The following is a 25,549-nucleotide window of genomic DNA, read 5'->3' on the forward strand; positions in this document are numbered from 1 at the left end:
GAGGGAAATCTCTGGAGATAGTATATCTATTGATATCTTTTATAAACTCACTGATTCTCACAGCTGCCTGGACTATACCTCTTTCCACCCTGTCACTTGTAAAAATGCCATCCCCTTCTCTCACTTCCTCCGACTCGGTCCTAGATGAGGCAACACTTCACCTGCGAGTCCTCTGTATCCAATGCTCCCGGTGTGGCCTCCTATATATCAGTGAGGCCTGACGTAGATTGGGAGACCGCTTCACCAAGCATCTTAAGTTCCGTCGCCAGAAAAAGCAGGATCTCCCTGTAGCCATCCATTTCAATTCTACTTTCTGTTCCCACTCCGACATGTCAGTCCATGGCCTTCTCTACTGGCATGATGAGGCCACATTCAGGTGGGGAAGCAACATCTTATATTCCATCTGGGTAGCCTCCAACCTGATGGCATGAATATTGATTTCTTGAACTTCTGGTAATGCCCCCTACCCCTTCACCATTGCACCTCATCTCCTTACCTGCTCATCACCTCCCTCTGGTGCTCCTCCCCCTTCCCTTTCTTCCATGGTGTTCTATCCTCTCCTGTCAGATTCCCTGTCCTCCAGCCCTTTAGCTCTTTCACCAATCAACTTCCCAGGTCTTTACTTTGCCCCTCGCCCTCTCCCGGTTTCACCCATCACCTGCCACCTTGTATTTCTTCCTCTCCCCACCTTAATCTGACTTCTCCCCTTCGTTTCCAGTCCTGCAGAAGGATCTTGGCCTGAAATACAGATCCTCAATTCCTTGAAAGTGGTGTCACGGGTAGATAGGGTCATAAAGAGAGCTTTTGGATCATTGGCCTTCATAAACCAAGGTATTGAGTACAGGAGTTGGGATGTTATGTTGAAGTTGTGTAAGTTATTGGTGAGGCCTAATTTGGAATATCCTGTGCAGTTCTGAATACCTACCTACAGGAAAGATGTAAATAAGATTGAAAGAGCATGGAGAAAATTTTCAAGGATGTTGCCAGGACTTGACCTGAGTTATAGGGAAAGGTTGAATAGGTTAGGACTTTGTTCCCTGGCATGTAGGGGAATGAAGGGAGATTTGATAGAGGTATACAAAATCATGAGTGGTATAGATAGGGAAAATGCAAACAGGTTTTTTTCCTACTGAGATTGAATGAGACTAGGAACTAAAAGCATTAGATTAAGAGTGAAAGTTGAAATGTTGAAGGGGAACAGGTGGAGGAACTTCTTCACTGAGATTGTGGAACCAGCTGCCGGCACAAGTGGTCAGTGCAGGTCTGATTAAGATAAATTTAGATCAGTACATGGATGGGAGGGGTTTGGAGGGCTATGGTACAGTTGCAGGTCAAAGGAACTAGGCAGAATAATAATTCAGCACGGACTAGATGGGTCAAAGGGCCTATTTCTGTGCTATAGTGTTCTATGACTCCATGAATCTAAGACAGGTTGTGCAAGTTAGGGCTTTTCTCTGGAGTGAAGGAGGATGAGGTGACGATAGAGGTATGTAAAATGATGAGAAGTATGTAAAATGTGGACCACCTGCAACTTTTTTACGAGAGGGTGTAATTTAAAGATGATCAGAGGAAAGTATGAGGGCATGTCAGAGTAGTTTTTTTTTAACACAGTATTGGGTGTGTGGAGCACCTTGCCAAGGGTGGTTGTAGGGGTGGTAGGGTCATTTCAGAGACTCAGAAAGAAAAATGGAGGGTGGTGTGGGAGGGAAGGGTTAGGTTGAACTTGGAGAAGGTTAAACTGTTGGCACAACATTGCAGGCCAAAGGCCCTGTACTGTTTTATTCAACCGGATATTTTCGGTAATGGGGATGCGAGGTCAGTGTGTTTGTTGGGAGAGTATGAAACTTCATTCTGTTTAAATTAACTCTGGACAAATATCTAGGATAATTGGGAGGCAAGGGCAGTGTGGAGGGAGTATGAAACTTCATTCTCTGCCCTCAACAGGTGGTCTGTGTCCTTCCGTCTAACCGCAAAGACAAGTACGACACTATCAAGAAATACTTGTGTGTTGAATGCCCCACTCCGAGTCAGTGTGTCGTCGCTCGCACTCTAAGCAAGCCTCAGGCCTTGATGGCCATTACCACAAAAATAGCTCTACAGATAAATTGTAAAATGGGTGGTGAACTGTGGAGTGTTGAGATACCTGTAAGTATTTGCGCAATAATGATGGTGAACATGTTTTGTGGTGTTGAAAGTAATATAGTTCTTTAAAACTAAAGTTCTTTCACAAATGCAAAAGCAGTATACACCTGTAATAGAACACAGAACAGTACAGCACAGGATCAGACCCTTTGGCCCATAATGTACTGAACCAATTGGATTAGTAATCAGATGGCTGACTAAACATACTGTATCCCTTTTGCCTACACAATGTCCTTATCCTTCCACTTCCTTCACATTCATGTATCTTAAAAGTCTGTAATATATCTGCCTCTAACAGCACCCCAGGCAGCGCCTTCTAGGTACCACCACTCCCTGTATATATAAAAAAAACTTGCCCCTCACAACTTCTTTGAAATCACCCTCTCTCACTTTTAAGTTCATGCCCTCTGACATTAGACATTTTAACTTTTGGCAAAAGATATCTGTCTACCCTATCTCTGCCTTTCATAATCTCATAAACCTCTATCAGATATCCCTTCAGTCTCTGCCGTTTTAGGAAATACAATCCAAGTTTGTCCACCCTCTTGTTATATCACATGCCTTCTAATCCAGGTAGCATCCTGTTATCAGACTCTATGCAATATTCCAGATGCGGCCTAACTAGAGTTTTATAAAGCTGCAACGTAGCTTTCTGAATTTTGAACTCATTTCCTTGACTAATAAAGGCAAGCTTGTCATAAGCCTTCTTAACCGTCCTTTCAACCTGTGTAGCCACTTACAGGGAGTTATGAATTTGGACCCCAAGATCTCTCTGCTCAACAATAGTGTTAAGGATCTTGCTCTTCACAGTGTACTGTTTATTTGCATTTGACCTACCAAGTTGCAACACTTCACATTTGGCCAGATTAAACTCCATCTGTCGTACTGGATTGACCAATACAAAGACAAATCGTACCACAAATACACTAACAGACGTAATTCTTTTTCAAACCTTTATTCTTCACTCATAGCATGCTGTGGGAGAAGTTACAGGCTGATCTCCCAAAAGAGCCAGTCCAGACACTGCCCCCGAATTACACAATTCTCCACAATTTATAACGTTGATCAGGTAGCAGGATGCTACCACATGCTAAGACACAAGTAGATGTAAAATAATCATTGGTTAGTTAGTTATTATTTTAAGTCAAAGCTAGCCCATCAGTTCCTCATTCAGACACCTTCCCCTTTTCCCCAGAACATTCTAGCCCTTACACTGTACTTCCCATATTTAGCTATACCTTGAGATGCTTCTGTGTGATCAGATAGTTCCTTATTTGAACCTTCGCCTATCTCTAGAGAACAATGACTAGTACGTCACCGGTTGCTGGGTAAAGATTCTTTCTGACTGTCCAAAACAGTAAACTAAGGCACCCACAAGGTGATTGATCATTAATTAATCATTGTTCTTAGTCTATACTCCTATTTACCTATCCCTTCACTCCATCACATCTGCCATTTCTCAGCCTGTATCTGCAACTGATCTATCTCATGCTGTATTCTTTGCCAGCCTACTACTATATCCACAACACCAATCTTTGTATTACCTGCAGATTTACTCACCCACTCAATCTACATTTTCATCCAGGTTATTTACATACATCACAAACAGCAGAGGTTCCAGTACAGATCCCTGTGGAGCACCACTAATTACTGGCTTCCATCTAGAATAAGTCCCTTTGTCTTCCATGGGCAAGAAAATTCTGAGTGCAAATGTCATTTCACCATAGATCCCATGCATCTCAATCTTTTGGATGAGCCTTCCATGAGGGACCTTGTCAAATCTGTTACTAAAATCCATGTAGACACCCCCCACAGCTCTACCTTCATCAATCATCGTCGTCAAAATTCTCAATCAAGTTGGTAAGACACAGTTGCCCCACCCAAAGCTATGCTGGCCCTCTCCATAATTAGACCATGGTTTTCCAAATGCTCATAAGAATCCTCTCCAGTAAATTCCATACCACTGACACAAGAATCACTGGTCCATAGTTTCCAGGATTATACCTGGTTCCTTTCTTGAACAATGGAACAACATTAGCTTCTCAGCAGTCCTCTGGGACCTTGCTTGTGGCTAGAGAGCACACAAAGATATTGCTCAAAGCCCCAGCACTCTCTTCTCTTGTCTGTCTCTGTAACCTGGGGTATATCCCATCAGGCCCTGGGGACTTATCCACCTTAATGCTTTTTAAGAGATCCAACACTACCCCCTCCTTTACCTTGAAATGCTGTAGCGTATCAATACTCTCGGCACTGATCTCCCTATTCTCCAAGGCTTCCTCCTTGGTAAATACTCATGTAAAGGACTCTTTAAGGATTTCACCAGCATCCTCCACATTGAAGTAAATGTTCTGCCCTTTATTGTTGAGTTGTCCTGCTCTCTCCCTAATTATCATCTTGCTCCTAATGTATGTATAGGATGCCTTGGGATTCTCAAAGACTTTTCATGGATCCTCCTGGCTTTCCAAGTTCTCTTCTTGAATTCTTTTGTGGCTTTATAATATTCAAGAGCTCTGTTGAATTTTAGCTTCCTAAGCTTTACATACTTTTTCTTTTTCTTCTAGACAAAGTTCATTGCTTTGTTCATTGTTTGACCTCAGTGGTTTCCAATGTTGTTCATATCACTCAGTAACTGAGGCACCACGGTAGCATAGTGGTTACCATTGCAGCTCAGGCCATTGGAGTTCAATTCTGGTGTCCTCTGTAAGGAATCTGTATGTCCTCTGCATGGAATGTGTGGGTTTTCTCCAGGTGCTCCAGCTTCCTCCCACAGTCCAAAGATATATTGTTTAGTAGGTTAACTGGTCATTATAAATTGTACCGTGATTAGGTTAGGGTTAAATCAGGGTTGTCAGGTTTTGCTGGAAGGGCTGGAAGGACCTGTTCCATGCTGTATCTCTAAGTAAATATAATTTAAATCTAAATTAGAAGCTTATAAAGTTGCAGGAAACTGGAAGTCTGAATCATTACAGTACTATTCCTCTGGTTGTCAATTGTGCACTAATTTCAATATTTATAACTTTTTTTTAAACCTTACGTGGCTTTCAATCTGGTGCAATGGAAGGGTTTTCCATTTAAAAGCTGTGAATAAGCTCACTATTTGGGAGCTCGTTCCCCAAATTACTATTTCCCTCTCCCAATGTTTGGAAAGTTTGAAGGAGTATTGGGAGAATTGATATTAGTTGTCTGCACTTGAAATGCTTGGCATAATGTTGAATGCTACAGTAGAATTCATGTGTTGAATTTGATAGATGAGAATTGTTCAAATCTGCCCATTGTTCAGAAATTGTGAAATGCTGGGCAATCCAGCTTTTACTGGAAATTAGTACAGTCCTTAGTGAGGTATTTGCTTTAATTAAATTTCATTTTAAGATAGTTCTAGATGATTGTAAGTAAACATTTATTGTCATACAAGTTCTAGTTTAAAGATTAAGATAATTTTAGAATACAGTAAGTTCTGAAAAATTGGCCACCATTTAAATATAGTGGATTCTGGTTAATGGGCCATCGGTTAATTGGTGCAGCTGTTTATTTGGAACAATTCTTAAAGGACAAAATCTAATTGAGAAAATAGCAGGGATTCTCTTCGTTTATTTGGGACTGTAAGCCACTTGATTGGGACAGACTTGCTGAACAGCTTCTAACAAGTGTTAGTCAAAATGACAATGAAGATTTGAAGGATGCAGTCATCAGAATCATTGTGTGAAGGCAGTCCGGTGTCTGTGCTGATTTTGTTCACTTACAGTCAATCAGGAGAACATGGCAGCATACATTGGATGAATTCCTCTGGCAATAACTATTAGGAAACAATACGCAGTAGTATTAGTACTGTAGTAGTATTGGTAGTGTTCTAATTTTTTAAAATTTTATTTCAATACTCAGTTTGTCTTTCTTGCATGTTTTTAATTATTCCCATGAAACTCTGGCAGATTGGGGCAGCTCCTTAATTGGACCAAAATGTACTGGTCCTGATGTGTCTCAATTCACTGGAATCCACTGTAATTTTACGGAATGAGTTATTTTAATCTTAAATCCACCACGTGACATTTAACATGAAGGTTTTATAGCTCAAACAGCTGATGGTGATCGGTATTGACTGTTACCATGATAATGCTGCTGGAAAAAGGTCAATTGCAGGATTTGTTGCCAGTCTTAATCAATCAATAACCAGGTAAGCTCCAATTTAACTTATTCCTGGGAAAACTAGGTACGTTAGTTGTCTGAACCCAAGTTTTAGGTTGAAATCAAATTAACCATTCACATTTTCAGAAGCTTGTCTTTGGATAGGTGGCAACTCTGTGGCTGTGAAGAGGGTAAATAAGACCTATTCATTTGCACCACTATTCCTATTCCCTTTGTGTTCAGTGCTGCTGATGCAGCTTCCTCCACATTGATGAATCCTATTGTAAATTGGGGGATCACATCATTGAGCACCTTCGCTTCAGCTGCCAAAAGCAGAGCTTCCTGGTGATCAAACATTTTAGTTTTGATTCCCATTCCCATTCTAACATGCCCCACCTCGGGGTGGGGAGCAGCATCTTATATTCCATCTGGGTAAATTTTCTCCTTGTGGTTAAGTTTTTCCCTCCCCCTCTCCTCTTCTTTTATTCTCCACACTGGCCTCTTACCTCTCTTCACCTGTCTGTCACTCCTCTCCCCCCATCCCATTATCCGATGGTCCACTCTCCTCTCCTATCAGATTCCTTCCTCTCCAGCGCTTTACCTTTCACACCCACGTGGCTTCACCTATCACTTTCCAGCTATCCTCCTTCCCCTCCTCCAGCTTTTTATTCTGGCATCTTCTCCCATCCTTTCCAATCCTGAAGCAAGGCCTTGGGGTCTTGGCTCAAAATATAAATTGTTTATTCACTTCCACAGATTCTGCCTGACCTGCTGAGTTCTTCCATCATTTTGTCTGTGTTGCTCTGGATTTGCAACATCTACAGAATCTCTTATGTTTATCATTTCAATGGGATCTAAATTAACAAATAAAGATTACTTTGTCAGAATCTTCTCCATTCTCCACTCTGGAAAAGTCGACACATTTTAAAAGCCCCATTCACAGTTCCAATGGTAGATCTTCAATATTTATCCACAAATGCTGCCTGACGTGCTTAATGTTTACTGTGTTTTATTTCAGACTTGGTGCAAGTTGGCTTTTGAGTTTTCAATCCAGTGCAACTGTTTAGCTTTATATGGAGCTGAATTCTGCTCGGCTCCCTTATCAGAAATGCTCTTCCCTAGAAATCAAGTGTCTGATCAGGATTGTATGGGTGTCTTGACAAATTACACATAAAAAAATGAGAACAATTTGTAAAATCTTGGGTATGAAGATTATGGAGTATGTTGAGTAATGACATTTCTGTCCAGTTGGAATATCTGATGATGTCCATTTGGATTGTCTGGAGATGAACATTGATTTCTCAATCTTCCAATGATGCTTCCTCACCCACCCTTGCTCCTCTCTCATGTTATCTCCTTGCTCGCCCATTGCTTCCCTCTGGTGCTCCTCCCCCCTTTTTTCTTTCTTCCAGGGGCACCTTTCAGCAATCAATTTCCTAGCTCTTTGCTTCATCCCTCCCCCTCCAAGTTTCACCTATCGCCTGGTGTTTCTCTCTCCCCTTCCCCCACTTTTCAAATCTACTCTTCAGCTATTTTTCTCCAGTCCTGCCAAAGGGATTCAGCCCGAAATGTTGACCGTACTTTTTTCCGGAGATGATGCCTAGCCTGCTGAGTTCTTCCAGCATTGTGTGTGTTGCTCTGGAGATGTCCATTTAGATTTTCTAAAGATGTCCATTTGGATGTGCTGATAATATCTTTTAAAGTTCTTGATTACCTGTTTATGAAGTAAGTGTAAAGATGCGTGACAAGTTCTAGAACGAGACAGCCAAGGTAAAGGATTATTCCAGACATCTTTTCAGATTGAATTTCTGATTAACTGACCTTTGTGACTAGATGGTTTTCTCGCTGTATCGTACAAGACCGAGGACAAGAACTTGTGGACGGATTGAAAACTTGCTTCCAAGGTAGGGTTGTATATGTCACTTACACCAACTTTTGTCCAAGTTTGTAGATGCATTTAGTGTATTCATAATCTGAGTGAAGACTATTGGGATATACACAGTCATTAGATCATCTTATCCCTTAAAGCTGGACTTTGATCTAATGTGACTGTTGTGTATAGGTATAAGGAGTGATACTCCTCCAGACTTGAGGGATATCTTTGGACACCTGCATGGGCCCTGATATTCCTTCCTTTTCGTTGGCTACGTAGAACAGTCCATGTTCCAAGGCTTCCAAGTAATGCTGTCCAACTCTTTCTCTGTTATATTGACAACTGCATTGGTACTGCTTCATGCGGAGCACATCACTTTCATCAATGCTGCCTCTAACTTTCACCCTGCCCTTAAATTCCCTTGGTCCATTTTTGACACCTCTCTCCCTCTCAGAGATATCTCTGAAGACAAATTGTTGACCAATTTCCACGACTCTCTGGACTATACTACTTCCCACCCTGTCTTTTCTAAAAATGGTTCCCTTTTTTCAGTTACTTTGTCTCCACCATATCTGTTCCCAGGATGCGGTTTTCCTTTCCAGGATATTAGAGATTACATCCTTCAAAGAACAGGGTTTCCCTTCCTCCAGCATTGAATGCTGCCCTCACCTGCATCTCTTCCATTTCCTGAATATCCTCGCTCACCCCATCTTCCCACTGCCTTAACAGTGATAGAGTTCCTCTCCTCCTTACCTATCATCCCAACAGCTTCCACATCCAACACATTCTCCACAACTTCTGCATTTCTAAAGGGATCCTACTATCAAAGATAATCCCCCTCACCCCACTGCTTTCTGCAAGGATTGATCCCTCCATGATTTTCTTGTCCGTTCGTCCCTCCCCACATGGCACTTATCCCTGCAAGTGGCCAAAGCACTACACCAAGTACCCTCCAACCTGATGGCATGAATATCAATTTCTCATTCTGATAAAAAAAATCTCTCCCCCCCCCGCCCGCCTCTTCTGTTCCGCACTCTGTTCTTATCTCTTTTCACTTCCCTATTACTTTCATTTGGGTCCCCTCCTACTTCCCTTTCTCCTATGGTCCACTCTCCTCTCCTATCAGATTCTTTCCTCTCCTGCCCTTTACCTTTCCTACCCACCTGGCTTCACCTATCACCTTCCAACTAGCCTCCTTCCCCTCACCCACCTTCCCACCTTTTTATTCTGGCATCTTCCCCCTTTCCAGTCCTGATGAAGGGTCTCTGCCTGAAACGTCAACTGTTTATTCATTTCCATAGATGCTGCTTAAGCTGCTGAGTTCCTTCAGCGTTTTGTATGTGTTGCTTAAGATTTCTAGTGTCTGCAATTTCTTGAATATATGTGTGAAGAGAAGATTTACCAGATTGATTTGTGGTAAGGTGCATTTTTATAAAAATTAAACAGACCAGGCCATAGTCTCTTCGGTGTAAAAGAATCAAAAGGGATCCTAAATGAAAAAAAAAATTCTTCAGAGGGTGTGACAGGAGGAGACACTTGCTGCCATGTCTAAAATATGAATCTGAACCTCAAGAGGCCAGTCAGTTGGGTCAAATAATTGCTTCATCCCAAAGGTTTGGGATTCTCCACTTAAAGGCTATGGAACTATTACTGAGACAAGAATGATAGATTTTTCAATGTTTGGACACTCAGAGACAAGGAGAAGCACAGCTCTGAGTAAAAGATCAAGCACATTTTTACTGAATGACAGCAAAGGAAAGGTAGAAAGGGCTACAGCTGTTTGAGCTTGGTGTAAGATGCTATTTACACCTCCTTCCAACGTAATTCTGTAGAGGGAAAAAAACTGTCAACACCATCACAAGTTGATTTAATTTTCACTGAGGTTGTTTGACCAAATGAAAAATGGCTGGAGTCACCTTGGTGCAAGGGTATTTATTGTGTGCGTCAAAATTCAAACTTGCAAAAAATAGAGAACAGCTGCCAATATTTACAAAAAGATATTTACTAGAAAACACAATAATAGCTGTGTACTGAGTGTCCAGAGTCCAGGGATCTCTCTGCCTCACTGAGGGCAATCAGCTCCTTTATCTTTGGCACTAGGACATACCATCTTTAATTATCGACAAAGTTAACTTAAGACTACACATGAATTAGAGTATGATGCTGCACCCCACAATGTAGTTACAATCGTATCACAAAATAAATGGAAGTATCTACCTTAAATACTGTATACAAACAACATTACACATTTACATTACTAAAGAAATGGAATAATCCATTGTGTATGGTGGGAAAGACATCATAAAACCAGCCCAAGCACAAAAGCTCGATTTAGGGTCCATTATGAGAATATACCAGGGAAGATATTGGAAGTGCATACACTTAGTGCAATAACAGCAGAATGACAAGGAAATGTGTGTGTGAATGGCCTGTGCAAGGAGGCAAATCAAGTTTATTGTCATTTAATTAGATACAGTACATTTATACTGTCAAATGAGACAATATTTCTCTGAACCAGGTTGTAAAGCACAGTAATACATGTAACACATAACACACAATAACTTATGAAAGTAAGGATAAAATCGACAGATAAATCACACGTAAATAACAAACTAAAGTGCATAAATTGAATATTGTAAGGTACACAACAGATTAACCAGTGATACTTTGAATACAGTGCGCAGGGAGTTTGGAAGTCTAATGGCCCGAAGGAGGACTGTTTCATATCCCAACCGTTCTTGTTTTTATACATTGGAGTCTCCTGCATGATGGTAGAAAGTCAAAGAGGATGCTGGATGATTTGGTGGGATCCTTAATACTAAGGGCCCTGCATATGCAGTGCTCCTGATGTGTCCCCGAGTGATGTTAAGGAGACCCCTATGATCCTCTCAGCTGTTCTCACAGTCCTTTGTAGGGACTTCCAGTCTGATGCTCGGATCTTTCCATACCAGACGGAGGTGCAGCTTTTCAGGAATGATTTTACCAAGTGCTCTCCCTCACAGAGGCCTTGGATATATTTAACTAGGTCAAAATCAATTTTCCTTTCTTCACTCAACTAGGTACAGCTGACATGTGTGGGACGAGGCAGAAAATGGTTTGGCACAGCCAAGAAGGGCCAAAAGGCCTGTTTCTGTGCTGTAGTTTTTCTATGGTTTCTATGGACATTGAAGAAGACTTGGGGGAGGGGGGGAGTGTGGTTAGAAACTACTGATTGTTGTCCTGTAGAGAATCTTAAAATGGAAGACAGCTCATCAAAATTAATGAACGAAGCAGAACTTAAAATGAAGTTGATTTTGTTAACCTTGCAACAATAACCAGAAAGTATTTGAACTGATCATTAGGGGGTGAAGTTGAAAGAGCACCTATAAAGATAAAAGGATAACCAGGGTTAGATATCTTGGTGGGCTCTGTTGTAGACAAAGCCCTAACCCTGATGCGAGGTATGCCAGGCGTTATAGAGGCAAGCAAATGTTGCCGGGTTATTGACAGATTTACTAATTTTTCTGGCTGCTGAAGAGGTACCAGATGACCAGGGGATGGCAGGTATGTTATCTTATTCAAAAAGGGTAAAAAAAAAATGATAAGCCTGTGTGTCTAATGTTGATGTCAATGAAATTGAGATGAGCTCTACTTAAAGATAGTCAATATTAGGTTTTATTGGGGGTGCTGTGTGACTAATGTGAAAATTCAAAGTGCACTGAGAACAGTTGGGTTGATATGGTCAACATGGGCATAGAAATGGCAAAGGGTCCTGAATCCCTGGCCAAGTGTGAGGTATTGCTCCTTGGAAGATCCAGTGTTAATAGTGAAGCCCTTGATACATGGAAGATCCAAGTCCATAGCTCCATGAAAGTTGATAGGGTTGTAAAGAATGTGTATGACATTACACGCCTTTATGAAATGAGGTAGTGTTCAAGTCAGGAAGTTATTTTGCAACTTTATAAGACACTGGTTAGGTCCATCTGAAGCATTCATTTCTGGTGACCTCATAGGAAGGATGTGGAGGCTGAAGTTTTACGAGGATACTTCCCAAGTTAGAAAGCATAAGCTATGAGAGGTTGGACAAACTTGGGTTGTTTTCGCTGGAGCGGCAGAGGCTGAGAGGAGACCTGACAGAAGTGTAAGCATAGATAGAGTAGACAGCCAATACCTTTATCCCAGGGTTCAAATATCTAATGCGAGAGGGCTCGCATTTAATGTAAGAGAGGTCTGAGTTCAAAGGAGATGTGCGAGGCAAGTTCTAAAACTGGTGAGTTCCTGGAATATGCTGCTAGGGTGATATTTGAAGCAGATCGGTAGAGTTCTTAACTAGGCAATGAATGTGCACGGGCTGGAGGGATATGGACGTTGCATAGGCAGAAGGATTAGTTTACTTAGACAGACATTTAATTACTAGTTTAATTAGTTCAACACAACGTTGTGGACTGAAGGTTTTTTTCCTGTGCTGTACTCTTTCTTTGTGCATAGACTTAAGGAAAGCCTTTGACAGGGCCCCTCATGGAAGACCGCTCCAAAAGATTAGAGCCCAGGGGATCCAGGGCAAATTGGATCAGAATTAGCTTGGCAATAGGAGGGGTTATGGAGTAAGGTACTATAATTGAAAGTCTGTGGCCAGTGGTGCAGCGATTAATGCTGGAATCATTAATGTAACATGCACCAAGCAATTTGGATATTTATGTACGAGGTAATGATTGTTAAGAAAGAAAATTGGTAGCATTCTTAATAATGAGGAGGGTGAGGCTACAGGATGCCAGCTAGTAAAGTTCAAAGTACCTTTATTATCAAAATATATAAACATTATACAATTTTGAGATTCGTCCCCTTACAGGCAGCCACAAAATACTGTTCAGGAGCAATTCCTTCCCCCTCTGCCATCTGATTCCTAAATGGACATTGAACCCATGAACACTCGCTACTTTTTTATTATTTCCGTTTTTATACTACTTTTAATTCAACTATTTAATATACATATATACTTACTATAATTTATTCACTTACTTTTTTCTATATTATCATGTACTGCATTGTACCACTGCCGGTAAATTAAGTTAACAAATTTTATGACATATGCCGGTGATATTAAACCTGATTCTGATTCTGATTCTGAAACTTAATAGAGCCCATTTAAAAAGAGGACCCAATGTGCAGAAAAAGCAAATAGTGCAAACAATAAAAATAAGCAAATAACATTCATACAGAAGTTTTTAAAAGTGAGTCCAAAGCCATGAAGCCAGTCACAGCCGATCCAGGAGCCCTTGGTTGTCTCAGTTCTGCACAGAGACAAGTAAACCTCACAAGCAGCAAGCTGAACACCAGCCTGCCCCTCGCCTCTGGCCCTGACACCCTGCCTTTTCAATCTGGCCTGCACTGAAGTCTGTCAAACAACGGGTTCTTTCTCACTCTGAACCCGGGCCCCGCTGCTTTGATACACTCTCGGGCCCGGGACCCTCCACTCAATTCGGCCCATAGCCAACCTTTGCAATTTGGCCCAGCACTTAAGTCGTCAAATCTCGGCTTGTCTCTCACTCTTGGGCCTGGGCCCCGCCACCTTGATTCAGCCCGTACACACCACACTGCAGCCGTCCTGCACCTTTGAAGCTTCAGTTCACACTGCAAAAATGCTGGGACATACAGATGGTTCAAATGCTTGTCTCCGAAAGGGAAGTTGCAGGCTATTGATTGAAGTGATTATTTTTGAGAAAAAGTATGATTAATAAAATGATTAATATAGTTGTGTATGCTGCCACCAAGTCGTCGCTGTGCTACACTGGTGTCATAAACCGAAAAATATAATGACTAGTAGCTAAGATGTGCATGATTTGCAAGTCCCTAGGCAGTTTGAGGAAGAAGGGTCTTGATACACAAGTCATTGATGGGAGCACAGGTTGGGAAGGCATAATGATATTTGCTTTCATTTTCTGTGGCATGGGATTTTGAGCAGAGATTAGCTTGGGGTTTAGTGTGTAGTCCAGGTTGCCATGATATAGGAAGGATGCGACTGCACAGGAGAGGGTGCAGAGGAAAATAACAGGATGCTGCCTAGAAACTGGATAAATTGCGTTTGTTTTCCTTCGTGGTGAGGTGGAGGCGACTCTGGGATCCTACCATTAAGCACATCTTTCCCTCCCTTCCCCTTTATGTAGGGATCACTCTCTATGTGACTCTTGTCCACTCATCCCTCGACACTGATCTCCCTCCTGGAATTTAACCTTTCTGGTTACACCTGCTCCTGCACCTCCCTCATCATCATCCAGAGCCCCAAATAGTTCTTCCAAGTGAGGCAACACTTCACCTGTGAGTCTGTGCTCTGGCTATGGCATTGGCATCCTCTATGTTGGTAAGACCCAGCACAGACTGGGGGACTGCTTCTTCAAGGACTTCATTCTGTCCATGCAAAAGACAGATCTCCTGGTGGATACCCATTTCAATTCAACTTGCCATTCCCATTCTGACATGTTTGTTCATGCCCTCCTCTGCTACATGATGAGGCCACACTTAGACTGGAGGATTAACACCTCATATTCTGTGTGGACACGTGGCCAAGTGGTTAAGGCCTTGGACTAGCGACCTGAAGGTCGTGAGTTCAAGCCCCTGCCGAGGGAACATGTTGTGTCCTTGAGCAAGGCACTTAATCACACATTGCTCTGTGACGACACTGGTGCCAAGGTCCTAATGCCCTTCCCTTGGACAACATTGGTGTCCAGGAGAGGGGAGACTTGCAGCATGGGCAACTGCTGGTCTTCCATACAACCTTGCCCAGGCCTGTGCCCTGGAGAGTGAAGACTTTCCAGGCGCAGATCCATGGTCTCGCAAGACTAACGGATGCCTTTAATTCTGTCTGGGCAATCTCCAATCTCATGGCATGAACTTTGATTTCTCAAAGTTCTGGTAATTTCTACCACCTCCCCCTCCTCTTTTCCTTTCCTCATTCTGGCTACTCTCTCCCCACTTCTCACCTGCCCATCACCTCCCACTGGTTCCCCTCCTTTCCCTTTCTTCCATGGTCCACTTTCCTGTTAGATTCCTTTTTCAGGCTCTTATCTCTTCCATCTATCTCCACCCAGCTTCTGGCTTCAGGCCCTTTCCCCCACCTAACCATCTCCCCCCTCACCCACCAGCTTGTACTCCACCTCTCCCCCATCATCTTATACTGGCTTATGCCCCCTTCCTTTCTAGTCCTGATAAGGGTATAAAACATCAATTGTTCATTCTCCACTGGAGATGCTTCCCTGACTAGCTGAGTTCCTCCAGCATTTTGTGTGTTACTGTATACAAGCTCAAAAGTTGAAAGTAAATGTATTATCAAAGTCCATGTATGTCACCATATACAACCCTGAGATTCGTTTCCTTGTGGGCATACACAGTAAGTCCACAATAGAATCAATGAAAGACCACACCCAACAGAATGGACAAACAACCAATGTGCAAAAGACAAACTGCAAATATAAGAGAGAAAATAACTAAGCAATAAGTATTGAGAACATGAAATGAAGAGTCCTTGAAAGTTAGACCATAGGTTGTGGGAACATTTCAGTGAAAACACAAGTGAAGTTATCCGCTGTGGTTCAAGAGCCTAATGGTTGAGGGGTAGTAATTGTTCCCGAACCTGGTGGTGTGAGATGTGAGGCTCCTGTACCTTTCTGATGGCAGCAGTGAGAAGAGAGCATGACCTGGATGGTGGAGGTCCATGATAATGGATGCTGCTTTTCGTGACAGCGCTCTATATAAATGTGCTCAATGGTGGGGTGAGATTTACCCATGATGGGTACTCTCCACCACACAAGTATAGAAAATTGTCAAAGTTTTGGATGTCATCCCGAAAATTTACAAACTTCCAAGAAAGTAAAGGAGCTGCCATGCTTTCTTCATATTTGCATCTATGTGCTGGGTCCAGGACAGATCCTCTGAAGTGATAACACTGAGGAACTTAAAGTTGCTCTCCCTCTCTGCCTCTGATCCCCCAATCAGAACTGGCTCATGGACGCCTGGTTTCCTCCTGAAGTCAGTAATTAGCTCCTTGGTCTTGCTGACTGAGTGAAACGTTGTTGTGACACCACATCAACAACAGTGCTGTCATCAGCAAACTTAAATATGGCACTGGAGCTATGCTTAGCCTTACATCCATACGTGTAAAGCAAGTAGAGCAGGAGACCAAGTACACAGCCTTGTGGGTCACCTGTGCTGATGGAGATTGTTTGTGGAGGAGGTGAACTAACCAGGGCCAGGTTATTGGAATCTGAAAAACACTGTCCAAGGGGATGGTAGACGAGCATTTGTATTTGTAAGGTATTGAAATCCACAGAGTTTAGTGTTGATAAATGGCTGATAATGTGACGTGTGACTCTAAATCTCAGCATTCTGCATTCAGATTAATTTGAAGGATTAGATTTGGTCCCCTCTGAATAAATTCAGTAGTATTACTGAAAATTCAGATTCTGGGCCTGTACTTGCTGGAGAAGAAGAATGAGGGGTGGTCTCATTGAAACCTATAGAATGTTGAAATGCCTTAATAGAGTGGACTTGGAGAGGGGATGTTCCCTATAGTGGGTGAGTCTAGGACCAGAGGGCACAGCCTTGGAAAAGAGGCAAATCCATTTAGAACAGAGGTGAAAAATTTCTTTAGCCAGAGGGTTGTGAATCTGTGGAATTCATTGCCTCAGACAGCTGTAGAGGCTGTCATTTGGTATATTTAAAGCAGAGATTGATAGGTTCTTGATTAGTCAGGGCAGCAAAGGTTACGGGGAGAAGGCAAGAGAATGGGGTTGAAACGGATAGTAAATCCGCCATAGTGGAATGGCAGAGCAGACTTGATGAGCCGAATGACCTAGTTCTAATTCTGCTCCAATGTCTTATGGTGTTATTACTGAAGTGAATTTGTTGGTTTTAATTCCTCAGCTGCTTTAAAGGCATGGCATGCGTACAATAAGTGCCTGCCCAGTCGAATCATCGTGTACCGTGATGGGGTTGGTGACGGGCAGCTCAATGTGGTGGTAAATTATGAGGTTCCACAATTTCTGGACTATTTGAAATGCTTGACTGACTACAAGTAAGTTATGCAAACATTCTCAAACGCTTGATCAGTGCATCTTTTTATTGTTTGTTAATATGTCTCGCATATTTTTCATTTTACAGACCCAAATTATCAGTGATTGTTGTGAAGAAGCGTGTCAGTGCCAGATTTTTTTCACAGTCTGGTGGCAGATTACAGAACCCACCGCCTGGTACTGTCATTGATACAGAGGTCACAAGACCAGAATGGTAAAGTATCAGATTCATACAAAAAAATTATTTGTTTGTTGAGATACATCGTGGAATAGGCCTTTCTATCCCTTTGAGCCACGCGGCTCATCAACCCACTGATTTAACCCTAGTCAAATCATAGGGCATTTTACAATGACCATTTAACCTACCCACCAGTACGTCTTTGGACTGTGGCAGGAAACCGGAGCACCTGGAGAAAACCCACCTGCACGTGGGCAGGACATATAAACTTTTTTATAGGGCACTGGAACTGAACTACAGACTCTGGTGCCCCCAGGCTGTAATAGCATCATGCCCCGTGCGTTTATGTATGAGTTTGTGTGTAAGTGAGTGCGTGTGTATGTAAACGATGTGAATTGAACCCCAAATTCTGATGCTCCGAGCTGTAATTGCGTCATGCTAAGTATTGCACTACTGGGGCATTGTGGTCTCTTAAAAATATTTTAGCTGGTAAAACACTAGAAACAGTAAATCTAACTTCTTTTCTTCCATGAACCAGGTATGACTTCTATATAGTTAGCCAGTCGGTGAAGGTTGGTACTGTCACACCGACACACTATAATGTGGTGCTTGACAACAGTAACTTGAAACCAGATTACATGCAGCGGCTAACTTACAAGTTGTGCCACATGTATTACAATTGGCCGGTAAGTGAAATCTCCACCACAAATATATGGTTGGGTTTGAATCAATCTTTTAAAATTGTGCAGAGGGCATTTACCAGGACGCAGCTGGTCTTAGAGGATAGGTTGAGAAACCCAGGGCTTTTCTCCAGACACACAATGCTGGAGGAACTCAGCAGGTCAGGCAGCACTGTCGACATTTTGGGCCAAGACCCTTCTTCAGGACAATAAATATAAATACTTTATACTTTATTGTTGCCAAACAATTGATACTAGAACGTACAATCATCACAGCGATAGTTGATTCTGCGCTTCTCGCTCCCTGGATTACAAATCAATAGTAAATATTAAAAATTTAAATTATAAATCATAAATAGAAAATAGAAAAATGGAAGGTAAGGTAGTGCAAGAAAAAACCGAGAGGCAGGTCTGGATATTTGGAGGGTACGGCCCAGATCCGGGTCAGGATCCGTTCAGCAGTCTCATCACAGTTGGAAAGAAGCTGTTCCCAAATCTGGCCGTACGAGTCTTCAAGCTCCTGAGCCTTCTCCCAGAGGGAAGAGAGATGAAAAGTGTGTTGGCTGGGTGGGTTGTGTCCGTGATTATTCTGGCAGCACTGCTCCGACAGCGTGCGGTGTAAAGTGAGTCAAAGGATGGAAGATTGGTTTGTGTGATGTGCTGCGCTGTGTTCACGATCTTCTGCAGCTTCTTTCGGTCTTGGACAGGACGACTTCCATACCAGGTGTGATGCACCCTAGAAGAATGCTTTCTACGGTGCATCTATAAAAATTAATGAGGGTTTTAGGGGACAGGCCAAATTTCTTTAGTTTTCTCAGGAAGTAAAGGCTCTGGTGGACCTTCTTGGCAGTGGACTCTGCTTGGTTGGACCAAGTCAGGTCATAATACAAAATATAGCTTATATACTGTACATTGATTGTATGTCCATAAGGTGATGCTTGGATTGAAGATTGTGAGATGTGATCCTAGTGCAGTGTTACAAATTTTGTGGGGGGCTTAACAAGCACGGCACTAAACTAAACTAAACTGAATACTACTGGCTTGATGTTTGGTATGTTTTGTTCACTCATTTTTGCCATTTGCACAATTTGTTCTTTTATCATGTGTTGGGTGTTGGATGTTTTCTTGAATGGGTTCCATGGTGTTTCTTTATTCTGTGGCTGTCTGCAGGAGGATGAGTTGTATACTGTGTGTATACTTTGATAATGTACTTTGAAATTCGAAGGTCGAAAGTGAGGATATTTCCCCTTTTGGGTGGTGTTGGAGAAAACCTAGACCTAGTGTCCATAGTTTCAGGACAAGATGTTGGCTGTTCAAGTTGTTGATGAGTCAGTTGTACAAAAATGATCCCGTCAGCCCACCATGTCCATTCCAACCTTTCTGCTTTTCTATACGAGCTCCGTTTGCTTGGATTAGTTTCTGTTTCCCTTTATGCCTTACCAACCCAAATGTCTGTCTAAATGACTCTTAAACATAGTGAATGTATCTGATTCACCACAACCTTTGGCAGAGGTTTGCAAAGAAGCACAAGTCATATAAATCAGGAGAAGAATAAACATTTTTGTGTATGTGGACTGTACATGGAAATGGAATTCAATATATTTTTAACAAAATTGTGGTAGAGTGTAAATTAGATTAAATGTAATTTAAATTGTCAAAGTGCAACTGAACATTTAACCTTTGTTTTATAGCTGTACAGATGTACAGAGTGTAATAAATCTAAGCAATGTATCTCATGATCTACATCAGACACCTAAAAGAACATTTTTTAACCCTTGTGCTTCAGGTTGGATTAAGGACACCTGGTTGTATTTGGAGTACAGCAGCTCCCCACAATTAAAAACATCATTTCATCCAGGAAGTTAAAAAATTTCTTAAAAACGTATTAGAATTCAGTATTTGCAAATGGCTAATTGTGAATAAACTTATTCTTTTATAGGGTGTGATCCGTGTGCCTGCCCCTTGCCAATACGCCCACAAACTGGCATTCTTAGTGGGACAGAGTATTCATCGAGAACCCAATCTGGCATTAGCTGACCGTCTTTATTACCTATGATTAGAACAACTGATCAAGTTTCTAGTCATGAACTCCATTAAGAAAAAGTAGCTCTCATCAGGAACACACTTCTGAGACCAGGATAATATCGAAATACTTAAAGCTGTCTAAGTTTGTATTCCATCCGTCTTTATATTAATTTATTTACACCCTTCTGCCGACACAAGTTCAATATTTGTGGCAGCGTTTCTCAAATCAGCAGGTTGGTACTTGACTGAGTGGTTTTGTATGGCAGCAGAATGGCCCAGCCAGGGTGTTCTTCACATCACTGAGCCAGCATCCACCACACTGCTTCATAAATGCTGGAAATCCAAAACAACACACACAATGCTGGAGAAACTCAGCAGGGCAGGCAAAAGAGTAAACAGTTGACTTTTTGGCCAAGATGTTTCATCAGGATTGTTCAGTCCTGAAGAAGGGTATTAGCCCGAAACATCACCCGTTTACTCTTTTAGATAGATGCTGCCTGGCCTGCTGAGTTCTTCCAGCATTTTGTATGTGGTGCTGTTTCAGCAGCATGGTAGTGTAGTGGTCATCACAGTGCTTTACAGTACAGGCGACCCGGGTTCATTTTCCGCCGCTGTCTGTAAGGAGTCTGTACATTTTCTTTGTGGCCACTCGGGATTCCTCCGGGTGCTCTTGTTTCTTCCCACAGTCCAAAGACATACTGGTTGGTAGGTTAATTGGTCATTGTGAATTGTCCTGTGATTAGGCTGGGGTTAAGTCGGGGGATTGCTGGGCAGTGTGGCTCAAAGGGCTGGAAGGGCCTATCTTGTGCTGTATCTCAATAAATAAATGGGCGCTCTGAACGATTTTCCCTTTATAGGCAATGATGTGCTACCCTACTATTCCCTCTCTCAATCTTGAATTGTTTAGTGAGCTAGCCTCTCATTCTTCCACAAACTCCAATGCACATGTTCAATTCTACTTCATAGTCCTGGGGCATGCCCCCCCCCGCCCCATTCTATATATAACAATTTAGTGATCAATACTCTAATTCCCCTTATTCCAGACAACAGTTTAGTGATCAATTCTCTAATCCCTGTCATTCCACATATCGATCTAGTGATCAGTAACTCTACACTTTGTAAGCCAAGTATGTTTTTGGTTTGAAGGTAAACTGTGCACACTGCTATAAGTGTGGACTGCATAACTGTAGCAAAATTTTGTTGTGTGTGATCCTCTGGATTTCCAGCATTTGCAGAATCTTTCTGTGTTTTAGTTTCTTATACCATTTCTTATACACTTCTTGCAGTGTACAGATTCAAATAAAAACGTCTGAAATGTAAAAAAAATATTGCTGATAAACCTAACAATGGTCGTGCCCTATAAGCGACTTGGCTACCAGAAGCTAACTACCGATTGTGTGGTTACATTTGGGCACTTGCTGGTCTGTACATTCCTTCTTTAGTAATCTAGTGAAGGTTACAGACTGGTGCAAGAATCTCGTCGTTCCACTCCATAACGTGCTGCACCAAGTCCCAGCACATCCCCTCAATCAAATTATTCTCTTGTGTCGTTTTGATAGTGGAGGTGGATTGTCACTTCGTATTAATTACTGGAATTAGTTTTTTTCCTTAATATTTTGTTCGAAGGTGGTGCTTTAGAATTATTTCAGCTTTTCAGTTAATTTATGGTTTCTCAACCATTGGATATTACTATGTTTTGGTTTAATTTAGATTGTATTTGGTTATTAAAGTATGATTTCTGCAAAATGTGCCTATTTAAATAATTGTAAATGTTGGGGATACCAAGTGCAGCCACCATTTCTGGCAATTTTTGATGGTTAAGGGGAAGGGCCAGTGCTGGGTGGCTGTCAGGGGTTCCCAACATGGGGCCCATAAACCTCTTGGTTAATGGTAAGAGTTCATGGGACCCCTGCAAGTATTTGTTTTGGATTATCATTTTGTTAAGGTTCAACAGGGGCACAATTGTCAAATGTGAATTTATGTCTGAACACCGTAGGAAAATGAAGAACTTTACATCTTCAACAGCGGTTATCAATGTATTAAGGTTCCTTAGGGAAATAGTTGTGTATTGGCTGAAGTAAGCAGTTGGGAAATGGCCACATTCTGTAGATAGATCACATCTGGGAATTACATTTCCATAAACTAACTTAACCTTGAGGCACTTAATGTACAAATGGACCCAGTTTGCTGATACCCAAATCTCAATCACCTAATTATATGAATGTATCTGGTACTGTAGTTTATTGGGGCTTTGCGCACTTCAGACTTGTATCATGATGGAGGCACAAGAGATTATGCAGCAGTGGGCGATCTCTGTCTGTCAGGAGTGGGCAGTTGACATTTTGGGTCCAGATCTTTCATCTGGTTTCATCAGTCCTGCCTAGCCTGCTGGGTTTAAATCATTTTGTATAAAATTAAATTCTGTGCCGAATGCAGATCAATTAGTTGTTTTTTTAAGGAGTGGATTGAGAGATATCTTAAAGAATTCACTACTTCCTTTGGTTATGTATGTTGAAGTGACACAGAGAGCCTCTTGGTGAAATAAGCCAAATGATTTGAAGGTACCTACTGGCTGCTCTGCCTCTTCACTGGATGGGTTTAGATTGGCACTGATGCCTTTTTTGTCCTTATTGGGTCACACTTTCTACTGCAATGAGTAATGCAGATGTCTAATAATGGTTGACTAAGATAGACTTTAAAGTAAAGAATGGTGTGTTAAACCTGTTTGTTGCCTTTATACCTTTGCATGTTCATTGTATCAGTTCAGATGTTTAAAATTAAAATTCTTCACATTAAAGATGAGGATGAGCTGATGAGCTTTATTTGTTTCAAATGTCACATTACATTTTGCTGTTTCAATGTATCGTTTGTGTCAATAATCAATACGGCCCAAGGATTGTGCTGGGGACAGCCAACAAGTGTTGCCACGCTTCCGGAGCCAACATAGCATGCCCAGAACTTACTAATCCTAACCTGTACACTTATGGAATGTGGAAGGAAAGCAGAGCACCTGGAGGTCACAGGCAGAAAGTACAAACCCCTTAGATATCGATGGGAATTGAACCCTGATTATTTGCTCTGTAAAGTGTTATGCTAGCCACTACACTACCATGAAGCCATAGGAGCAGGTGGTGGATGGTCGTTTGAGCAGCTGGTGCAGATCACAAGTCCTGGTTATGTGACCGCTGACGCTAGGCAGACAATCTCTGAAGAGTATTGATAATGGCTGGGGTCACCCGTCTTTTAAAGACACTGCCCAGAAGAAGCCAATGGCAAAGAATCAATGCCAAGAACAATCATGGTCATGGAAAGCCATGATCACCCATTCATACAACACAGCACATAATGGTGATGATGACACTACTATGCTGCTGTCTAGTATGCCGGATGTAAGTACCCTGCAGGACCACCCTCCCCACCCCCAGCCAACTCACATGCCCCCAACCCCACATCACAGAGGCTGCTTTCCTAGAAAGCAGTCATCAAAGTAATCTTCAGTAACGTAAAAACTGCACCTGCACTTTGTATATTTGCTTATTTTTTTCACACACTCCATGAGAATGTTTTGTGCACCTCAAATTTCAGGGTAGTGGTTTGTGAATTCTGTAAGGGTGAATTTCTGTTACCTGAGTTGCCCATGTACTGTACAGGCAAAAAAGCCATGGTATATTACTGTTATTCACAAGATTTGTGAGTTCAAGTCCTATCAGATACTTGTCCACAAACCAATCTGACCACCTTCATCTGACTTTCAGTGGCCCAATTTAAAGGTGTATTACTGCCACCATCTGGACTGGAGAGTGGTGTAGAGAGTTGGGAAACAAAACCCATACTAGTTCTTCTAAAATGAAAACTAAATTACCCCAAAAAGCCCCATAGATTGTAAATAATGAAAGACAATATTGTGAATTATACTTTATTGTCGCCAAACAATTGATACTAGAACGTACAATCATCACAGTGATATTTGATTCTGCACTTCCCACTCCCTGGATTACAAATATTAAATATTAAAAATAGTAAAAATTAGTAAATATTAAAAATTTAAAGTATAAATCATAAATAGAAAAATGGAAAATAAGGTAGTGCAAAAAAACTGACAGGCAGGTCTGGATATTTGGAGGGTACGGCCCAGATCTGGGTCAGGATCTGTTCAGCAGTCTTATCACAGTTTGAAAAAGCTGTTCCCAAATCTGAAATTAAAGTCACTTCCATAACTTAGTAAAGTTTTAAATGAAAACTTATCTACCCCCAAAGGTAGAGTGCAGCCTGCACTTGATTTCTTTCAACCTTGTATGCTTCCCATTGTAATAGAATGTGTTGAACTGTTTCATAATGACAAAACCTACACACCCCAAAGTGATGTTTTCCAACAAGATATAAGGAATAATTGAGCATATTATGCCCAATTCTAAATCGAGCCTATATAGCTCCTTCCCTTCTTGTTTTACCACCTTCTGCCATCAATCCAACAGTTTGATATATTCTGTAAAGGTGTCTCCCTTTATGCTCATTATCCCACAGGTCCTGCCACAATCCCCTAATTACAAAGTATTAACCCCACCACCCCCTTAGCTTCTGGATTGCTAAGTGGAAGGTCTATGTCCACAGTCAAACTTTTAACAGCTTTTTTTGGTCAAACAATCAACCAGCTCAATCCCCTCAACACCTCTATGTGCAGGGACCCGTAAGAAGAGAACATGTAGACCAATACTTTGAATATGAAATAAAGTTTGAAGAGCTTCCGGCAGTAAATCTGCTCTACTGCTTGAATGACCTGTTTTAAGACTAGTCAAAACCAAAAAGGAATCTGAATAAATTACAACTTTGCAAGGACAAATTTCCTCCGCTCATTGCAAGTTCAAAGTGATAGCAACCAGTTCTGCTGCATAGACTGATAAATGGTTAGTAAGATGTTTCTTTACTGTTATCTGTAATTCAAGCACCAGAAAAAATAGCCACACCAACATTCCCAGTTAAATTATCTTTAAATTACTACAATAATTTTCCTTGACATATTGATGAACCAACAGCCTCTCAGGCGTATCAGGATCCTTGGACTTCATTAAATCATGTAACCTAAAATCAAGTAGTCATTGGGTTAAAAAAAACCAAGGTGGGGTTATGTCGAAAGCTACAGTGGGACATTTTGCATAAACCAGCGAACCCATATTCCTAGCATGAAAACCCAGCCACCCTAAGCTAAAAACATTCTTGTGATGTTCTCAACAGTCTTCCAACACACTTTTAATAGGGTGATCATTTCTCTGATCTCTCAGATTAATCCAGTATGTTAACAACGTCAACCTCCACAACTATAAGGGTAATTGTCCTATTTCAATAACTAAAGACAAAACTGCAGATGACCTTACTGCACCACAACACAGTCTTTAAAGCCTGTGCTTGTATCACATCCAAACATTTTGAATTTGAAGATGATGCTGATCCATAAGCCACACAGCCATATTCAAGTACAGATCTAATTAAA

At 41.6% G+C, this 25,549-nt stretch overlaps 1 protein-coding gene across 3 annotated transcripts in view; it reads left to right on the forward strand.

Annotated features, from left to right (window-relative positions):
* piwil1 (piwi-like RNA-mediated gene silencing 1) overlaps positions 1–22,843 on the forward strand; it is a 102,195-nt gene extending 79,352 nt beyond the window's left edge. For all 3 annotated transcript variants that reach the window (XM_063074038.1, XM_063074039.1, XM_063074037.1), the window contains exons 15-21: positions 1,945–2,145; positions 6,207–6,310; positions 8,095–8,165; positions 17,030–17,180; positions 17,267–17,392; positions 17,895–18,042; positions 19,976–22,843. In XM_063074038.1, the coding sequence (XP_062930108.1) occupies positions 1,945–2,145; positions 6,207–6,310; positions 8,095–8,165; positions 17,030–17,180; positions 17,267–17,392; positions 17,895–18,042; positions 19,976–20,092 (918 nt within the window). In that variant the 3' untranslated portion in view covers positions 20,093–22,843. The remainder of the gene's footprint in view (positions 1–1,944; positions 2,146–6,206; positions 6,311–8,094; positions 8,166–17,029; positions 17,181–17,266; positions 17,393–17,894; positions 18,043–19,975) is intronic.
* The last annotated feature ends 2,706 nt before the right edge of the window (positions 22,844–25,549 follow it).

Source organism: Mobula hypostoma, chromosome 21 (genome assembly GCF_963921235.1).
Source record: "Mobula hypostoma chromosome 21, sMobHyp1.1, whole genome shotgun sequence".
In the NCBI taxonomy this organism is placed as follows: domain Eukaryota; kingdom Metazoa; phylum Chordata; class Chondrichthyes; order Myliobatiformes; family Myliobatidae; genus Mobula; species Mobula hypostoma.